The sequence below is a fragment of the Cotesia typhae genome, unplaced genomic scaffold (genome assembly GCF_013202065.1).
Source record: "Cotesia typhae breed Kobodo isofemale line unplaced genomic scaffold, CoteBio_Ctyphae contig_48, whole genome shotgun sequence".
Lineage (NCBI taxonomy): Eukaryota > Metazoa > Arthropoda > Insecta > Hymenoptera > Braconidae > Cotesia > Cotesia typhae.
The window spans coordinates 13,108,960-13,131,027 of record NW_027423756.1 but is presented as its reverse complement, the minus strand read 5'-3'; the positions used below and the strand labels follow the sequence as shown (position 1 = coordinate 13,131,027).

General features: G+C 29.5%; 1 protein-coding gene across 3 annotated transcripts in view; it reads right to left on the bottom strand.

Moving 5' to 3' along the window:
* The window catches only part of LOC141529423 (EGFR adapter protein), a 122,670-nt gene extending 102,029 nt beyond the window's left edge, over nt 1-20,641 (bottom strand). For 2 of the 3 annotated variants that reach the window (XR_012479592.1, XM_074245928.1), the window contains exons 1-2: nt 15,247-15,864; nt 9,575-9,655 (exon numbers count right to left, since the gene is read on the bottom strand). Coding sequence is in view for 2 of the 3 variants with exons in the window: in XM_074245928.1 (XP_074102029.1) it covers nt 9,575-9,655; nt 15,247-15,288 (123 nt within the window). In the remaining variant the exon portion in view is untranslated. Of the gene's footprint in view, nt 1-9,574; nt 9,656-15,246; nt 15,865-20,533 lie in introns of those variants that run through there. The other variant, XM_074245929.1, reaches the window with a different exon arrangement.
* Between the last annotated feature and the right edge of the window lie 1,427 nt (nt 20,642-22,068).

Genomic DNA, 22,068 nt, shown 5'->3' with positions numbered 1-22,068 from the left:
AGTTTGATATCGTCCCAAGCTTTCATCAGGTCTTTAACGGAACCAATATATCCTCGCCACACTCCCACTGGAGCGACGATAAGCCAAAGCGCTCGTATTCAAGTGTAAATACCCCTTTTGGTGCGCCCTCCTCTGGATATAGACACAGCAAACCCTTGGAGCTCATATTCACCGAGTAGAGCAGAGCAACCAAGCCCACTACACCTTATACATATTGGCGATGCCGGTGAATCGCATTACAGTGAACCAGCAAAATGTGCTCATCCAACTGATCTCTTCCTCATCAACTGTCTTCAACAGGAGTTAGATATGCCTCTCTATGTACCCGCTGAATTCATACCCGATTAACTCCGTGGTTGGGTACATGAGCGAGTCTTTTGCAATAATATACCCAATGAGCATTAACAATGATATTGACAGGCTGTAAGCTCGAGAAGGATCGGGCTCGTTCATCCGTGCTCTTGTCAAGTGCTTCGGACAGTACAGCCAACCCAGAACCCAGATCATCAGTCTTTTAATGTTGGACTTCCTTCTTTACTTCTGCGGCTCCGACTTTTACAATTTCTCAGTTTATGCTGATAAAAAAATTGAGCTTAGTTGAGAGGAAAATTCTTGAGATAAGAAAAATTATATTTTAGAGCTTAATAAAAAATTTCTGATTGATTTAAAATTATCAAACTCTTTAATAAAAATTTTTTTTAATAAATTTTTGGCGCAAAAAAATTTTTTATTAATTTTAAATTCAAAATTTTATGCAAAAAACAATTTTAAATTGAAAGTATCATGAATTATGGGGTAATAACGCTATTAAGTCTATTTTGTATGCTGAAAATTAATAATAATAATAATAAATTTCAAAATGAACTACATTTAATTTTTTTTTTACAAAAGTACAACAATTTTTATATCGCGATGATGATTAAAAAGTTGTGTAACCGCAATCAATTTTATCTGGACATTGAATCGTTAATGATACAGCTCGAAAACTTGGGTGTTGAATCCGCAGTTGAGCAAGACGAATTAATCCTTCAATGCAGTCTCAATTTATTTCACAATTAGTGACGTATTCACGGAGTAAATTACAATGTTAAATCTAATTATAAAACTAATTCGTGTATTTAGGTATTCTGGAAAGGGCAATCCGAGATTTAACAGCCAGCTGAAAATTTAATTTTAAAACCACAACTGACTGGACGATGCTACTCTACTTGAATCACTTCTGATTATATATTATATGTTATATCAGTCACACATTGTATACATCACATAAATGTTAAATTAATCAACCCATGACATTATTTCCACTTGGACGATTCAATGGATATTTAAATTTCATCCTATATCAGAGTTTGTACAACTATATGACTATAAATGTATGATACCGGACAAACGAGTTATCGAATTCCGCGAATATGTTCTTTTAATGTACGCACACTATTTTTTTGTTTCATTTTATTTTATTTCAACGATAGATCCACGATTCATCCAGCATCCACCCACGCGGAGAATTAGGTTTTATCATGAATATATAATTTCAGCCTTTATCTACTGACTAACAATTCAAATGATTATTATTATTGTTATTTTATTTGTACGAATATTTTTATAATTTATACAATTAGTTTCGCAAGTTTCATGATTTCCAGTTCGGTGACACAAATGATAATATTGATTAAATTATCGTCCATCAAACACTAATTCAATGTCCAAAAAAGGTAATCTGAATTCTCAAACTAAATTTATTTATAAAATTAATTAAATAATGCTCTTTAAATTCTGACTATTACTACGGACGTAATAATAATAAAGAAGTTGTTAAATGTACTTGATACTTGTAGTACAAGTTTATTATTTTTAATCTAGTGAATTAATTATCAAAAATAAAATAATTTATTTTGCATAAAGTCATTCTCATTTTTTTTTTTTTGTAAGACCGTAAAAAAAATTTGTGAGTTGAATTTTTTAAATTTCTACATATTTAACATTTAATTAAATTTTTATAAAAAAATCTAGATTATTAAAAGAATAAAAAAAATTTTGTTTCCAGAATAATTATGAAATGACCTTGTATCACATGAACTATTGACATTTTTAAAGATATAAGCTTATCTCGATGTTACACTCTTCAAGAGCTTTCATTTGAGTACCCACATCAATTTTTCATATATTTATATATATCATATATATGAATATATGAAAAATATATAAAAATGCATGTGGGTACTCAAATGAAAGCTCTTGATGAGTGTAACATCGAGATGAGCTTATATTTTTAAAAACGTCAATATTTAAAAAATTGCAGTGCAATTTAACAAAATTCATAATTTAATAAATTTTAAACTTATATTTATTTCACAATAAAATTTTTTTTTTATTGAGTTTGAAGCAAGCCGAGAAGAGAAATCAATAAAGCGTCATAGTATAGCTCACATATGATAAATATATATTACATATGATAATGATAAATATCATGAATACTTAGATATATAGAGTGGGCTCGTGTCCAGAGTAAAGTACAGACATCTTGGCCCGATCTCTATTCTGTAGAAGCCGCGTAACCAGAGCCGTTTTACCGAGCAGAGGAGCGACGTCTTTTCTCCGACTCTGACTCAGACGATACGACCTACGAGGACAGAAGACAGAAGTATGTGAGATACGCGTGGATTCGCATACAGAAGCTCCAAAGAAAGTAATATGTGAAAAACTATTTTCTCTGTCTTTCAACCCTTTTTTTTTTCTCCCTTCTGTTTTCTTACTTCTTTATTTTCATCATCTTTTTACCTTTGCATCGGACCGAGATCAACATTGCAGCGCAGCATACATACAAAGTAACTGTGTCCATGTATGCTACATAGAAGTACGAATAGAAATACTGAAGACCTGCATCGTATTCGAATGCCTGTAGATAACGGACAGATAAGGAGCCATAGATGCGAGCCAGTTGCGTGGGTGGTATTGAAGAGAATCCTTTTGCAAGTCGGTATACATATATATTAGCTCTACTCTCTATCTCTCTACTGTATTTTATCTAACTTTTGACCTACCAACAGTCAATGGGATTCTCGTCCATGTATATTTGCTGCGAGTGAATGAGCTTATCGAACATTATTTATTTGCATTTACTTTTTAATTAAAATAAAATCTCCAACGACTTATCATTTAATTTAAAAATAAAAGATTTCATTTTTTTTTATGATAAAAAAATTAAATTGATTAAAAAAAAAAAATCTTTGATTAAAAAATTGTTTCAAAGCAATAAAAATTTTTTAGTTGTTTAATTCACAGAAAGGAATTTTTTTTTTTAATCGAATTGATTTTTTTTTTTTAAAAAAAAAATTCCAGATTTTTTATCATTTTTTTTTTACTTATTAAATATAAAAAAATTCATGGTGCATGTTACATTTAATGACTTTTAAAATAAACTTTACAGTAAACAGTACTTAAAATTTTTAAAGCTAAAAATATATCAGAGAATTTTATTATACACTGAATTATAACTTTATATAATGACAGTATTCTTGTCGATAAATAAATTTGTCTCTGGATAAAAACTACTAAATCCCATGGGTAGTATCACGGGGAAAATTACCTCTGGCCAACAGATCCTGAACACGGTGAACATTGTACTTGCTCGAGTGTGTGAGGATGTGTATGTTTTCCCGGGGTGGTCTTTATTAACCCTACTAAAGAACGGCTACAGAATATTGCTCGTCATTGGAATTCATAAATTTAGCTGCGGAGCCCGTTTTATGAGATTCTTAATTTCGCAGTGACATCCAACGGCCACTTACTCATCCCTCCGTTTCATGAACCAACTCTTTCAATAATAATAACAATGATAATATAAAAAAGAAACAATTGGAATTAGAACCAAGCTATTCTCCTCTGAATTTTTTTCAATATTCTTAATTGCCATTTACTTATTAAAAAAACCAACAATCCAAGAGTCATATTTTTATCTTACAAATAAAAAAAATTTTTCATTTGTTCAAAGTGGGCTCATTGAAAAATATCTAGAGTAAATATATATATATATATATATATATATATATATATATATATATATATATATATATATATATATATGATATATAGAAATAGATTGATTGCAAGGCTTGATGCGCATGTCCATTCGTCCGTCATTCTCTCATTGTAAATTGTTGTCGTTGCATTCAAAGGATGAACATGTACTACACAGATATGGAAGCAAATGTAAATGTGTATTTATATATATATATATATATAGTATTTTTCCTAGAGCATTTATATACATTTAGATGTTTATATCCATAGAACATCAACCGGATATTTACATTCTACAGTAAACGTCGGGATGTACCTATGTACCTACTTTAATATCCTGCCATTGCCTCCGACAAACGCGAAAGGAAAAAATACCCAGAAGCATAGATCAAGATGAAATGAAAATATTAAAGGGAATAAAATATTTTCTTAGAATATTCTTAATCTCTATTTTATCTTCAATTAATAATTACTAGCAACCTTACAGTTACTATGTAACTGCCGTGACTTGTGAACTATAAACAAATAAAATTTTGCTTTATTAAATAATAACATTTGTTAAATTGCACTGTACTTTTTTAAATATTGACATTTTTGAAAATATAAGCTCATCCCGATGTTACACTCATCAAGAGCTTTCATTTGAGTACCCACATGCATTTTTTATATATTTTTCATATATACATATATATAATACATATAAATATATGAAAAATTGATGTGGGTACTCAAATGAAAGGTCTTGATGAGCGTAACATCGGGATGAGCTTATATCTTTAAAAATGTCAGTACTTCACAAGATACAAGGTCGTTTTTTAATTATGTTAAGTATTTTCAAATGCAGCCTAAATATTTATCATAATAAATTGACTATGGGTGAGAATATACTGGCCATAAAATTTTGATTATTCTCTTAACAATGTAGATTTATTTACAAATTAATTAAAAAAATTTTTCCTTTAAAAATTTTAACAAACACTATTGTAAAGTTATTTTTAATAAAATTGATTGACAAAAAATTTGATATTTTATTTTTATAAATATAAGACGATATGGAGTGAAACGTTAAAAATTTAGATAATAATAATCCTTCTCAACATAATTCTACATCTCGTTAACACGCTCATCAATTTTATCTACGTCAGCTTCTGTAACTCTACTATAATTTGATTACCTTAGGTTAGGTCATGCTCCGTGGATTTTCAACTTGCTTGCTTGTGCTCATCTACGTTAATTTCATGGTCTACGTCAAGTCTTTCGAAAAATTTTATAAAATTTAATTATTTTTCAATTACACAACATACATAATAGCAATTATTCTTTAAATATTATTTTTAGAACGCACTTTTAAAAAACTGACGGAAAATAATAAATAAATTGAAACATGCAATTACTTTTAAAAAGCTTTTCATCAGACTCGTAAAAAATCCGGAAATATTTTATGGCGATACTAAAGACCGAAAAAAATAACCTATAACGAATAAAAACTTTCATATTGTGTATATATTTCAGTTGATCGGCGCAAACCACAGTCCCGTGAATTTTCGCTCGTGAAATAGAGAAAGCGAGATTGAAAAATAGAAGTATAAAATATAACCACTCATCTATCCTCTTTTTTTTTTTTTTTTTTTTCCCTTAACTATAAAATGCAATTTGACTTTCAGTGTAAATAAAATATTACCGACAATGAAAAATGTTCGATAACTAATTTAATTAATAGACTAAATTATTAATACAGCTAACCCATTTTGCGTTTGGCAATAAAGAGCCAAGAATTTTTAAAAAATCCCGGACTTTGATGACTGATGAATGGTAATTTTTTCTTGCTTCTGAATGACGATAAAATTCCGCCCATTTGTAAAAAATTTCTAGCAATAGTATAAAATAATTTTTATATTTCTACCGCTTAAATATAAAGGCAGTTAAATAACGTTTTTTTCCCCCAATTATTTTCTCTCATTTTTCACTTTATTGTCTCTTTACTCTTTATCATTCTTCTTCCCTTTGTCGAGACTATTGCCACGGAATTTTTGTTCCTTGAAAAACACATGGGGGATGTAATAGTTTATTTTTATTTTTGTTTTTCATTAAATTTTCATTAGATGCCTCATCATACTCTATAAAAAATGCTTTTGACACTTTTTTGCATTACTTTAATTAAATTTCACTTAACATATTATTATTATTATTATTATTATTATTATTATTATTTTATTATTATTTTGGAAGAAAAAAAATCGCGACCAAAACTTATTTATTGAGTGTGTATTTAAAAGTGACTGTGAATCCGAAAGATAAATAAAACGTTTTTTAAAACACAACACCCCAGAGTTTAAGCTCAAGAAATTTATTCGGTAGCACGTGAACATTTGTGTACAATAGAAGCATTTTTACGTGGGACATTAGAATCGATAAAATACATAAAGTCCAGAGAGAAGCGGAAAGAAAAAGAAAAAACGGAGACAAAAATAAAAATTTGCGAAAAAATTTATTAACTAGTTTTAAAATACGAATCTGAGCTTAGCCTATCTAGCGGCACTTCCATTCGGTAACCTAAATCCTCCACCGAAATCCATTGACATAAAAGCGTGAATCTAGACCCACCATGGAGAGAATTCGATACTCACGTAATAGTATAGCGCCGAGAACATCACAGCGAGAGGAGAAACCCAAAAAATGGGATACATTTATTTGACGGCGGAGTTTATAGTCTCGTGTTTCCACAATTTTGCTCATATTTCTATTACAATAGAGAGAAGAGCCAGCGAATAGTCCGGCAAATTATCACCTGTCGACATTTCCAATTCAACGATCTATAATCAAGAGCGCGAGATCTAATCCAGAGATAGATAGACAGTCAAAATGAAAATTAGACGCATTAATTGTCAATTTATTTGTAATTTAAAATTTTGCCGCTTTGAAACATGACTCAGAGCTGGGCTACGCTGATGCCATTCCCCATTGCCGGAGACATGAAAAATGCATTTGATACACTTTTTTAAAGACTGCTGGTGAACAAACGCACCACATCACCTGAAACTTCGAAACGGCTCTGTGTCCAACCGGCATTCTCATCAGTTCGTTGAACTTTCGTTCGCAAACGTGTGCTCCTTCATTCCACGATGAAAACATAAGCTAGTATATAGTGTGTATAGTGTCAGCCTCACATCTTGGCCCCCGTCCTCACGCCGCCTGCTTCACCACGTGAATAAGGCTTTGCACACATAGTGCCGTTGCTGACGACTTGTGTCTTTTCTTAAATTTATCATATCATACACACCAAACAAAATGCTATAAGATAATTTGTTTTACTTTGAAATTGTCAAAAAAATTCAATTAAATAAATGATTCAACTATAAACTAATGTCAGATAACATTTTAAAGACGATAAAAAAAATAATTTTTAGTCTATAACTATATATTTCAAGCTTAACTTTCTACTAGTGAGATGATTTAGCGATCATGCGCCACCTATTGGAAATTTTTAAAACTATCACTGTTAAAAATATTTTATACGGGCATATAACCTAATTTTAGAAATTATTAATTGAAATATGTCTTACTCTGCTTATATATGGCCAATTTTTGAGACATATATGGATAGATAATGATTTGATATGGCTACATATGGAAAAAAAAATTTTTGAGACATCAAAATAATCAATAATATTTACGATAAAAGAGAAAGTGTATAAAATAAATGAATAATTATATATGATAAGCTGAGTGAAAAAATTTAAGGGCAAGTTTATTATCTCGTTGAGATCCCCTATATCATGCGACAGAATCTCGTGATCTGCGTAAGAATGTACCAGCATTTTCTCTATGAGTACCACCATCTTTTTCCTTTTTCTCGCTGGCTCTTCACTTCTCAAGCACCATCCACATTCTCATTATTGCGATAAGAAATAATAAATAGTGTTGTACGTCGGCGAGGAGAGTAGAGACTATTTTTCCAAAAATATAAGCTTTTACTTGGACTATCGCTATTAATAGTGGTGCATAGTAATCTAATAATAATAAATTATCCGTAATTTGTCCTAGATACTTAGCTCGAGGCATTTAGGGGTCCAAATGTTAATTATGACCTCGTTTAATGGGTTTGATTCTACAAGAATAGAAATTCCTTTTATTTCCGGGGGAATTTATCTGAAGAAATGAATTTTTATTATTTTAATCGATCGTATGATTAGAATGACGATAAAAGTGGTGTCCTTTCTATATTGGTTATAAACTAGAGTTTACATCAGTATTATGCAAATATTTCGTCCAAACAGCAAAGAATGTTATTGGATTTTTTTCAGTCGATCAAATTGAATTCCGACGGTATAGTGAATCCCTCGATTTAAAATACCAATGACGAAGTAAAATTCCTTACGTTTTTTTGCTTTCACTTTTTATACAGAGATTGAAAAACTTGTGTAGTTTTCATCAATTTATAAATAAGAAAAAATTTGCTTATGCTTTTTATTTTTAATTCACGTCTCTTCTATTGATAAAATTTATGGATTATTAATTTTTAATATTAATATTGAATGGAAAAAAAAAAAAATATTAAGATTCTAAAGTCGATGCAAATGGTAAAGTTTGAGAATAACACTTAATATTTAAGTGGTAGAAGTCAGAGGGTGAAAAGGAGCAAAATTTATGGATAATATTGTCGAGAAATGTAAATAAGTATTGTGACGACAAACTGAAGTTATCAGTTGTTGTGTCAACTCATCTGAGAAAATTATTCGAGTGTAATTTTCACTTGACTACATTTGACGCGACTCTATTTCCACCGTTACCAAAAGATAACTTTATGAACATAAAAATGATAAATATAAAAATAAAATAAATACAAAAGGTAATATTTATTTTATTATTCATACTTGTAGTTATGAAAAAAAATTTTTTTTAAATTACAAAGTTTGGACTTTAACTAAAACTTGAGAATCTTGGGAATTTGCGGAAGTTTATCCACAAGACAATTTAAGAGACCTCAGGGACCTTTAAACTTTTTATTTTAAAAGTTGCCGCTCACCGATTCTTCCTCGTTTTGTCTGAATTTCTTTGTCAACACTTAACTTTTTTTAGTGTTTACTGGCCCTCTGGCTAAATATTCACTTACAATAAAAGTAACAAACTTTACCGGGCGATTGTTTTAAACGTGAAACATATTTTAAAGTGCTATCATAAATTCAATCGCGGGATCCATAATAATCCTCGGTGATACGTGAGTACAACAAAACTAGTTTTATAGATTACATGCTCGAGTATATACACAAATAAAATCGATAAACATCGAACGTACCGTGTATCACTCAGGATAAATGAACAGTGGATATAATACGTGCTTGAAATACTTTAATGCAAGTAAAAATCATACAAAAATATAATCCACGGAAAAAAATAATGTATTATGCATTTTCCTTGTGAATACGCCAGTGTATCAACTGCATAGTAAAGTGAAAAAAAATTTTTTTTGTTCATAATAAATTTTTCTGTGTTATAAATGGTCACAAAAAAATTTTTAAAAATTAAATAAAAAAATTTTCAAAACACTTACCCTGAGGTTTTCGAGTTGTGAACGAACAAACTCTGCTCGCTTGGTAATATCGGGACTCGCCACTGGAAACGAACCCATATACTGCAAAAAAAAAAAAAAAAAAAAAAGATAAATATATATTCTGATTTGATTGATTGCATTGCTATGTAAATACCGTTGAAATAACGTTGAAAAAAAAAAAAAAAAATAAAACAATTTATTGTGCTCCGAGTTCGTAGTAAATTATATATATATATATATATATATATATTTTTTTTATTTTTTATCAATCAATTTTCAGTTACAAATTGTGTTGATTTTTTTAGTCATTTATCACGAGTCGCGATGAATGTTGATGCTACAAATGAAATCATTTTTTTCCCGATGTATCTTTAATCAACACGGGCGATTTAAACCAATTGAGTTCGCGAGTGCGGGGAAATTTATTTATCACTAACAATACAATTAAAACAACTTATCAAACACGAGGGATGTATAATCACGTTGTGTTTTATCGAAAATAAATATGTAGATTTAATATTTTTTATCGATTGAATTTATTAAATAAAAAAATGATCGAACAGCATTTAGCTGGATGCACTTGAGCAATATTGAATTGATGTCACGAGATTAAATACGAACGTAATTTAATAAATTGGTGATCAAACGTACAAGGGAGAAATTAATTGTCGAGTGACCCTTATCATTTTCAACAGAATCCAATCATGTTCGTTCGCAGATAAAAGTTCCGATTCGCTAAGAGATTTATTCACATTTTGTTGTTTGGTTAATTATTTAACAGTTATAACAGTTAGAGCTACGGAAAAATAAAATTTTAAACTTTTAAAATATCATTTAAATTATAAATTCAAAGTAATCAACCGTAAATGCAACGGTGTTACACTCACACCGACTCAATCTCAATATCAGTGTCTTTAATTATTATAAATCTCAACAAGATATCTTCCTGCACGTTGTAACCTTTGAACTTCGGTAAGACTTGTTCAAGACGGTTTACCTGACGTCCTTTACTTCACTTTTGAATTTTAATTATTACACAAGACACTTTAACATCCCTCAAGTGAACTCGTTGCTGATTACATCTATTAATTATCATTTTATTTATTTATTTACAAATTTTTTCCATGTTAAATTATTCTACAACATAGCTCATTTTTTTTGTGTGACTTAATCTCATAATATATGAACATAGAAAATAATTTATTATATTTTTTTTAACAATGCGCTTATTTTTAGAATGGTTAAAAAAAATAATATGTATATTATAAAAATTAACTCTCTAATAGCGAGAGAATAAAGCGACAATGCGCCACCTATCGGAAATTTTTAAAACTATTGTTTAAAAAAAATTATATATGGCCATTTTAGGCCATATCAAATATTTTTTTCGGATGCAAAAATTTTTATACAAAGTTTATAAATTTTTTTAACGTTTTATTTATAGAAGGAACGAATTCAATTTTTTTACAACTAATTGAGCAGATCTAAATTCTCTAAATAAAAATTTTCAATAAAGAGAAATTTCTAGTATTCATTTTAAAGGCACAAAATTTCAATTAAAAGGTATATTGATATTCTAGAACATGTTTTGTGTAAAATAAATAAATGAGTTAGTTTGTAAAATTCAAAAACAGCGAGAATCTGTGACTGGCAGATACAATTAACTCGCATTTGTTACTTTTAATTAAACAAAACATAAAAATAAATAATTGAAACACTAAATGTAGAACCAAGAAATATATATTTATTTATTCAGTGTAAAAAGGAAATAATTTATTCAATTAAAGATATTTATTTTTATCGAATTAGTTATCTTTACTCAGGCTCAGTACGTATACATGTCAAGAAGAAGTAGAAAGCCCTCTGGCTTTAATTCTCGGAGAAGAAGATGTTACAGTAGAAAAGGTACGTCCTGAGTCTCGAGTTTGAGTGTAATATAAAGAAGTCGTGGGCCTACGACAGGAATTTCATTTCCCTTTCTCGCTTCTGTACTACTACTCCGTCCGTCTACCCACTGAGGCTTTTCCTTTAAGTCTTGCCAATATTTGCCCCGATAAAATTTTCTCTTAAAAAGTAAAATATGTTTTATTTGAAGCGGTGACGATTTCTTGGAAGATTTGTTGTTATTATATTATATATTTCGTTTGTTTTCCGGCATAGTAGTTGTTGGCCTCATGCCGACCGATTATATGGCCGATGCCCGATAAAAATAACGCTAGTACACTCCCTCTTATGTATCTGAATGTACGTGCGATAAATAACGGTCGCGAGGGGTCATTTCGAGAATGTAGTAAATAACGCTAACGCAATTATGTTTTCTTGGACAACGAGCAATAATTCAGGCGAGCCTTTCGTCGAACAATGAGCGCATAAACTATACCCTTACTGGTTCACTGTTCAATCGTGATTCATCTACTGTGAGAAACATCTATCAAGGTATTTATGAAAAATGATTTGTCAAATCTTTAAATACTTAATAATTGATTTTATCTCTAATTTTATTATTATTAATATTATTATTATTATTATTTCCATAAAAAAGTTTTCCAATACGGCCCAAAATGGTCATACAAAAATTTAATTAAAAATAGTACCGAAAATTTCCGCCAGGTGGCGCATGGTCACTGAATTTTCTCGCTACCAGAAAGTTAATTTTTTTTATTTTAATTTTTAAATTGAAGAAAATTTTCTGAGTCTTTAAAATATTAATTTAACATTGATTATTATCTAAATTATTTATTGAAACGATTTTAATTAAAAAGACATTAATTGAAATTAATTTTTGTTTTTAAATTATATTAAATAATTTTTTTACCCCCACACACAGCCTAATATGGTCATATCAGGACATATATTGCCATATTCGGATAAATATGACTAAGAAAATTTTTTTACGAGTTATTATTTTTTTTTTTTTTTTTATTAGTTATTTACGAGGATATTAAACTTCCTTAAAAAACCTTACACACTCGTTTGTTTCTAAAATATATAATATCATTAAAATAAAAAACGATTTAATATCCACTTTGAAAAATATAAATTGCAAAAGCAATTATCGAACAGTCAAGAAAATATTTTTCGATATCGCAAAAGGACACGAGCATTCAAGACATTTATTACCCTTTACAAGTTTTAGCTTGGAATTAAAATACCATTCTGCGTCTTTTAACGTCATTCTAAATTTATTTTTAGCACCTGATTGATTATTCATCTTTTTTTAATACCCTATTCAAACAGTACAAAATTATTTCTTGAACCCCGACAACAGACATAAAAAAAACTGACAAAAGATTCCCGGAAGGTCCTTCATCTTAAAATTATTCATTTAAAATAAGAACAGTGAATGTCTTAACAAACATTAAATACATATTTTTTTTTTTTTGCCAATATAAAATTATTAAAATTAAAAATAATTATATGGATGAAAATCATTACATTATAAACTTTATAAACATAAAAATAATTTATGTTACCCGTAATTTATGACACGAAAAAATAATTTATTATTTAACCAAGGCGAGTACAGTAATATAACAGAGCAGGGAGAGGCGACCTTGAAATAAATATAATTTTTATAGTAGTTGTACGTTTAAGAGTACAATGATGATAAATCAACAGGATCCATACAATTTAGCAGATGGTAATCTTTTTTTATGATGGGAGTCTTAAAAATTAGCAGATATAATTATAATATTGCGACAGAAACAACCAGATTGGATTGCCAGCCGATGATAGTTAGATAACTTTTAATTTTATTTATTGTCAAGTATGTACATACATTATTATTATTTTTATTTTCATCCTCAAATAATAAAGTAATTCCGAGATCGGACATTAAAACTAACGACTTAAATCGTAACTATTACTGCAAATTACCCGGGTATTTTTAAACCTTGCAATTAGCGATTATGATTACGATTGAGCTTGAGTTTAAGCCGGCAACTTTAATTTAAAAGTCTAATTTTTTAAATTAATTTTCCGATGATAATCAATTGGCTGATAAAGCCTGACATTACTTTAATATTAATACTGACCGTCGACCGATTAAGAGTAGACTATTATTGATAATTATAAAAATGTTATTGATATTAATGCTCCGGGCAAATTCTTATCAGTAATAAAAATGAATAACAAGTTTTTTTCCCTTCGCCTACGCTGCAGCACACTTGCTGCTCTGTCTTGCTCGAGCCTAATGATCTTACGAGTAATTTGCATCCGGGCAGTTACAGAGGCTACTCTAGGACGTACATTAATGGTTATAAAGGATCGAGGGCGCTCCTGAACTGATTTAATCAAGGGTTATATTTCTCAATCATCTCCGGATTTAACACCAAGCATATGACGACATATTTTTATTTAAATTTCTACACTAATAAAAAAATAAAAATATTAAATTAAGGTAAAAAAAAAGCAATTTATCATTTTTTACCGGGGCTGCGCCAATATGTTGACTGATGTAAAAATTAGTGGTGATTAATTATTAATAAAGCTCGGCCCTTATTCATGCCGAGAATTTTTTTATTGAATACTTTTTACAGGAATAATAAGCTAACTGTGTATTATAGATTGAAGCTCCTGGAATTTTTTATCAGAAATATTATTTTAAAAAATTTTTAATATTGTAAGAAAGATAATGTAAGTTCTTATGAAATATTTAAATATTTTAAAGAGAAATTCTTTTTAACATTGAAATTTTTTGAAAAATTAATAGATAGTGTTTCTCATAACTCACAACTCGCGAAACGTAATTTATCATCGAGCGATAACTCATTTAAGAGAATGCGACTACTTAACATCCCTGGAGCGAATTTTCGTGTAGCCAATCTGATCTCATTCAAGAGTTTCTGCAAATAACACTTATCACACGCCGTGAGTGTGCATATATCAAGGGTACTTTGGCTCAACCTCGTGTCTTAGAAGTCGCTAAGGTTTGCCTTTATCAAGATCTTCGATATCTGTTCTAAATTTTGCTAATGTGTAAATTTGGTGATTTTTAATTTTAATTAAAATAAAATTTTTATTGATTTTTAAAATATGTAAAGATATTTAATTAATTTAACAATAATTAAAAAATTTTTGAATTAAAATTTTTTGAGTTGAATTAAAAATTTTTTAAAAATTAAATTAATTTTTGCTAATTGAAACATCGAACGTCAAAAAAATTCTGTAGTCACACAATAAATATTAAAAATAAACCTGGAATTTTTAATCAATATTTAAATATTCATCCAGCGATAGAAAAAAAAGTAAGAAATAGTAATTTATTGAATTCCGGTTAGTTAGTTAAAAAAAAATTTTTTCTCACATTTCGAAATATAGAAATTCTTATTTATTGACAGGTTCTTCTAGTATCGATATAAAATCTAACTTGTTAACAAAAAAACAAGTGTTAAAACTAATAAAGTGGGACTTATTCATGCATATGAAATTTCATTCACACTGGAAGGTACATATTGACAAGATTAGTATATTTAATATATACTGTTGCGCTAATGCGGCCGTCCTTCACGGTACATTGAGTAAAATTCTATTATATCACTCCCATAACTCAACTTCGTGAGGTAACAATGAGCTTTGGCATTTGCCGCAATTGACTTGTAAAAAATGTTTAACCGGTAACAATAATAATAACAACAATAAAAAGGAATATTTTTTTGCAAATAAATAAATACCTGAATGCCATGATAAATTTTAAATGAGCTCTCTTCGGGCATGGTGTATCTTTTAAATTACACTTTCAATCACATCGTCAATTTTATTTCGTTTTTTCTTTCGAAGCGAAATCATAAAAAAAATTTTTCACATCTGCTGCTTATTACACTTGTTAATAATGTGTTACAAATCAACTTAATAATTTAATTTATAATTTAGAATAATAATTTTAGAGTTACACAGTAAACAATTTATTTGCACTAACTCTTAATAATAATAATAATAATATTATTATCATCATCATTACAATATCATTAGCATCGCCGGGATAATATTTGCCGAACGAGAAGACACTAGACAAACAAAATAATCCATCAGCAATCCAACAAATTAATTCCGATATTACACTTCGATTAAAGCTCGTATTTGCGGAAAATTTTTTTTAAAATATAAAAAACATAAATGAGAGTAGCAAATCCGAGGTCTGTGACTCTTGTTGACTAAGTGCAGCGACTGCAAGTTTAACCACTCGTTTTGACTCTCCTTCTCTTCCTTTCTCATCTCCCTCCAACTTTAAAATTTTATATCGTTTCTATTCTTATCTTGCCGAGGGGGACAGGGCGATCGATGTCTCGGCAACTCACTAGTACGATTAAGTCGATCCGCAGTGTACGCACTCCGAGATGTGAGATGCACCGTATGTGATGTTGGATTCTTAACCGATCCAAACGTTAGCTGCTGATATCGACAATCCAGGCAACAGGTTTTCACCACCTTTCACTTTTAAAGTTACAACACCAGCGATTCCTCCGAATAATTATTTAATATTACTTTTAAGTGTCACACCGATGAATGCTTGATAAATTATCATTTTAATTATTACTTTTATTTTTGAGATTCAGACCACAGACGCTGTCACGTCAACCGCACTGTCATTGAGAGACTAAAAGACTGCTTTTTTTTTTTTTTTTTATTTTATTGTACATAAATATTTTATAAATTTTAATCTCGATTGTAATTATGTTTCTTATCTTTTGTAAAAAAATTCTTATGCAGAATTATTAATATTAATGGATGGAAAAAAAGATTAAGCTTTATCGTTGGAGCTTAGTAAGATCAGTCACTTGTTCATCCGTATATGATGATACTCCTTGAAAACTCGTCTCTACACTTGTGCATTCAACTGAATAACTTACGACTGTTCTGGGTGAATAAGATAAAAAATGACAGAATTACTCAAAAGTAGGGTTGTATAAGTTGTACTTTTTCTTTTTTTAATTATTTTTAAATAATAATTCGGAACTTTTTTTTTTTATTAAAATCAAAAATTAAGAATTACAAAAATATAAAAAAAATTATTTTAAAAAATTGTGATAGTAAATAATTGTAATAAAAAATATGTAAGTTAATTAAAAATTTATATTTTTAAAGATATGAGCTCATCCCGATGTTACACTTCATCAAGAGCTTTCATTTGAGTACCCACATCAATTTTTCATATATTTATATTTATTATATATATGTATATATGAAAAATATATAAAAATGCATGTGGGTATTCAAATGAAAGCTCTTGATGAGTATAACATCGGGATGAGCTTATATATTTAAAAATCTCAATATTTATGAAAGTACAGTGCAATTTAAAAAATGTTATTATTATTTATCAAGCAAAATTTCATTTATTTATAGTTCACAAGTCACATAGTGACTGCAAGGTTGCTGGTTATACTTAATTTTACTAAAAAAAATTAAATAAATATTTAAAGAATTTAATTAATTTTTTTTTTTCAATTATTTTCGATAATTTTATAATAAATAATTATTTAGTTACTTATCGAAGATTTTTGTCGGAATATTATTATGGCTAGAAGGTACAATCTGGGCAAAATCGGAGTATCCGACGACATTGGTTTTCATATCAAGTTACCCGGCATATTCATAATGGCTGTCGTCAAGTATCGACAGACTCGTGGGTATAAACCGTACGTAACAAGCCAAGGTACATCAAGGATTTTCAATGGTTGCTGTGAGCCTGTATTCATCCAGTCATTTGTAGTAAACATTTCATTTTTTATTCTTAATATAATATAATACTCCTGTGTCTAGACACCAAGGTCACCCGCGCTACAAATATTGTAAATATTGTTATTGTTTTTAATAAATAAATAAATAAATAACTTATTTTAATTAAAGAAAATTTTTGAAATTCAAAATCATTTAATCAAGTATTAATAGCCTGTAAGTAAATGCTCATGCAGGAAATATATTTACGTGATCCGCTTTAATGCTCATGTAATCAAAATTGTTGTCCGACAAATTACAATCATTATTATGATGATGACGATATTTGTACTGGCTTCAATGTAACGGTTTCAACCACAGGGCAAAGTATTACGTCTAGTAAATGTTTCGCTTCATTTGATTAATTTATTTAATGTTACGTACGCAGGTTTATTTAATTTTTAATATCTACGGATATAAATTTTCTGTTGAACTTTTCTGATAATGATAGAATATTCATTTTAACTTTTAATTGGCAATTTAATCTATATATTTTTTTTTTTTTTTTAATTAATTAATTAAAAACTAAAAAAGTTCCTTAAAATTTCATTTTTTGATTTAATTTAATTTTTGTTTGCATTAAAAAATTTTTTTCAAGTGAAAAAAAATAAATTTGAAAAATGATTGACGTAAAAAATCGTCTTTAATTAAAATTACTTGATTTAATTTAATAAAAATGAACTGAACAGTCAATTAAAAGTTCAAATAAAAATTCTTAGCCATAAAAAAAATATTAAAAATTTTTTCTTGCGTCAAAATTTATTAAATAAAAATAATAATAATATTAAAATCCGTAATAATGAGGAAAAGTAAAGTCTTTTTAGTTGATAATAAATTCATCGTAATTACTGATGCTGTGGGAGTTAGAATTTCAATAATGAATGAAGTTAAATATATTACACAAGAGATGTTGAGGCCATTGGAGTTTTGAGGTATTATATATAGAGATTACAGCTGATTTAAGTTATTCAGAACGGGCACAGGAGCATTAATGAAAAGGGAGATTTAATCGCTGTTAATGGAAGACCAAAGTGGGATTTTCTGATTATTTTGGCCACAATCACGATACTAAACTGGCAGGTCTTAACATGCAGGCGCTTGTGCGCTGTTCTCGTGGTAATGATCGACATCCATTAGCTCGACTTCTTGGTAAAAAATAAAGTGGAAGCGGAAAGCACTGGAGTACGAGAGAGGATTGATGAAAACAAAAAAACCGAAGTGAAATACGCAAAAAATCGGAAAAAATGAACAAGCAAGCCGCACGATGTAAGCTTTGAAAATGCCATTTGCATATGCAAATACATTTAAGTGTTTAAGCATTATTGAAAAGCAATCCGCCTTGTTTTTTATTTTGAATATTATGTTCTGTCATAACTTCGAATTGCAGAATAAAGATACTTATATTAGTATGTCGGCTGATAATGTCAGAGGTATTAATGCACTGGAACAAAATTAATCATCAAGAAATTCGACAGTTTAAATTTTAAATGACATCACCGAGATATCTTGGAGTTACTTTAGTCGTGAATATAAGAAGGATTATTACCAACCGCCAAGTTAATCGTTAAAGAAAAAACCGTTGCAAATTGAAATGTTTTACGTACTTATTTAACTCAACTCCGTTAATTTTAACTTAAATACAGTCGTATAATTTTTTTGGACTAAAAAAATTAATGACTGTTTAAGTAGTTACCATGAAACAGTAAATTAAAATGTTAAGTTGTGTCGTCTGTATTCTCTGTAAGTTTTTATTAAATAAAATTATTTTATTTCATCATTTTTAATTTGATTTTTTTTTTTTTTTTTTTTAAGCATTTTGGGTCACGACTCACCCGAATAATTTAAAGCTTTTAAAAGGTTCATAATTATTTTTAATATTTTAAACACATGTAAAAATATTATTATTATTTAAAAAACTCAAATTTCGGCAAATTTAAAATAACTGAGGAGTAAAATGAAGCCGTTGAATGTTGTCGAGAAAAAAACCGCGAAATTGAATAAAAATTAGCAGTGTTACGGCAAAAATAAAAAAGAAAAAAAAAAGGCCGAGCGTTGACAGACGAGAACGAGTTTTTTTTTTTATTTACCGACAGGTGCATAATTAGTTGTACTCTCTCAATCAAAATTCTCGAGTTGCTAATATAAGTAAAATATACGGTACAGACTGTAAAATATACATAAAAGATTTAAAGACACGAAAGCCCGAAATTTCCGCACGTGCTCGATGCGATACTTTCGCGTAAGATATAACCGGTCGCGGCATGTCTCATCTCAGCTCATCGTTTATATATCGCGTGACACGTTAACACAACCAATAGCCAACAAGAAAGTGAGAACTCTCGTGTATAAACATGCATACGAGCGTACTATACATTAATGCCCTGAAAACGAATAAGAAATTGAAAGTACGACTCTTAACAATTCCAATCATTACATTTATCTCTTGTTATTATTTTTTTATTACCCAAGGTCTCGCTGTAAAAGTTTCAATCAACTATCGACGTGTATTGTAATTTATATTGTAGCTGATTTTATTAAAATATTCTTATTACAATCGAATAAAATTCCACTACACGGGAATTTGCAAACCTCAGAAAAAAATAAATTGAAATCTGAGCTGTCGAGAGACGATTCTCGTGAGAAATATAGCACTTTCACGGTCATTTTCCACTGAACCGGTCAATTTACAACATTCTATTGGCAAACCAAAATATAAATATAAATATAAATATAAATATAAATATCGATAATATCACCATCAGCTTTAATGTGAATAATATTTACCCGTAAAATACTGTCCGGCAAAACAAATATCATAAACTGCAATAAAAGTGTCGGAATATTTTTAAATTTAACAAATTATATAAATATTTTTTTTTCTCTTATACTTATACTCGTCCTCCGTCTCGAGAAACTTGATTTGCGTAAATTTCACACTTAACAACAACCTTCGCTATTCCAAATACTGCCAACGCGCCTAAATAGTTTTTTTTTTTATTTGTAGAAAAAAAAAGAAACGTTATTCGCAAACAATATTATTTATCATATTTTAAACACAATTTAACAAGCCAGAATTTTAGTTCCTAATATTGTCACTGGCCGACCGCTAAATCATAAAGTCATTGACTTTTGTGTGATTACGATCTGGCTACAAGAAATAAAAGAGCGAGTGAAGATAAAGAGAAATAAAAAAATGGACGTGATGTGATTTGATGTAAATAAAAAACCCTTGATCGTTATTACCTTAGCCTTATGTCTCTTCGACAACGGTTCTGCCATAATAGGTAGACATCACTTATATTCGTTTTCTTCACATTCAATTCAATCCGTATTCATTCTGTACTCCGAATTCGTTTAGAATACCACCCATTTTAAAATACCATTCTGGTTGTTTTATTTTTATGTATTGTTGCGAGTACTCAGCAAAATAGATATTTTAAATTATCCAACTATTTTATGTGGTCACGATAAAAACACTAAAAAGCCTCAAATCTTCCATTAACCGCACTCGTAAATGTTTCCAGCACATAAATAACTTCTGGTATCTTTCTTCAAACTATATCACGTCTTTAATGGTAACAGGCGTGTTATTTTTTTTTTTTATTTTTCTAACACTTCATATCAAGCCAGAAAAAATTAAATTTTTCATGTGAAAATTAATTTAAATTATTTTTTTTTTAATTGATTATTACAAAAAAAAAATTTTTAAATATTTTTTTATGTCAATATTTTTAAAATGAAACCAAAAATTTGATCTACTGACTAAAGATTAAAGAAAAAATTCGATTTTTATTTTTTTTTTACCATCTAAGGAATATTATTTTTCTAACACTTCATATCAAGTCCGAAAAAAAATTTATTTTTTATGTGTAAATTAATTTAAATTAATTTTTTTTAATAAATTTATTGCTTGAATTAATAGACAGTGGACAATTTTCAGGATTTTTATCAAAAAAAAATTTTTACGTCAATATTTTTAAAATAAAACCAAAAATTTGATCTTCTGATTAAAGATTAATTAAAAAAATTAGATTTTAATTTTTTTTATCATCAAAGACGTGATTAAACTTTAAAAATAAAAAATGAAACCAAAATCACTGTCACAATCACAAAAAAATCAAAACACTTTCCCAACTTCCGTCAGATCTCACAAAACTCCTGAAAAATAAACACGTGGGCGCAAAAACAAAACCGAGGACTGATAGTTAGATATCCAAGAGCAATCTCGAACTGAAGGAGGAATCGGTTGGAGGGGCCCATTACCCTGGCCCAGGAAGTCTGGGGACGATAGGTCGGATCACTAATGACACGGATAACGGCAGTAGGTAGACGCAATTCGGGAGTAGCAGCTCGGTCTGAAGAGGAAAGTTAAGGCTGGGCCTTGTGCCCCGTATATGTCCGGGCTTCTCCCTCCTCGAGCAACTGGGGCCCAACTTGGAGGTTGTTATCCTGCTTATTCCCTCGGTTCTTGTTATTCTTGCTCCCTCAGAGAGTAGCAGAGTATCTGGTTGGTATCTGGTTGGCCAGGACGTACGTGCCGCACGACGGGCCGTGGCCTGACTCTTGCTTGGGGCCAGTACAGGCGTTGTGTGGCCCCGGGGCACGTTGTCGTTCCTTTCTGCATCTCCACAGGCGTAGTGGTGCCCCCTCTACTCGTGTGTGGTGTTACCACGCTGTTCCTGGTAGCGAGTCGCGATTGTGTTTGTCAATATCTCAGGGAAGGAGAAGAGGAAAACAAGAAGAGAAGAAGAAAAGAAGAAGGAACGTAAGGCCCGTTT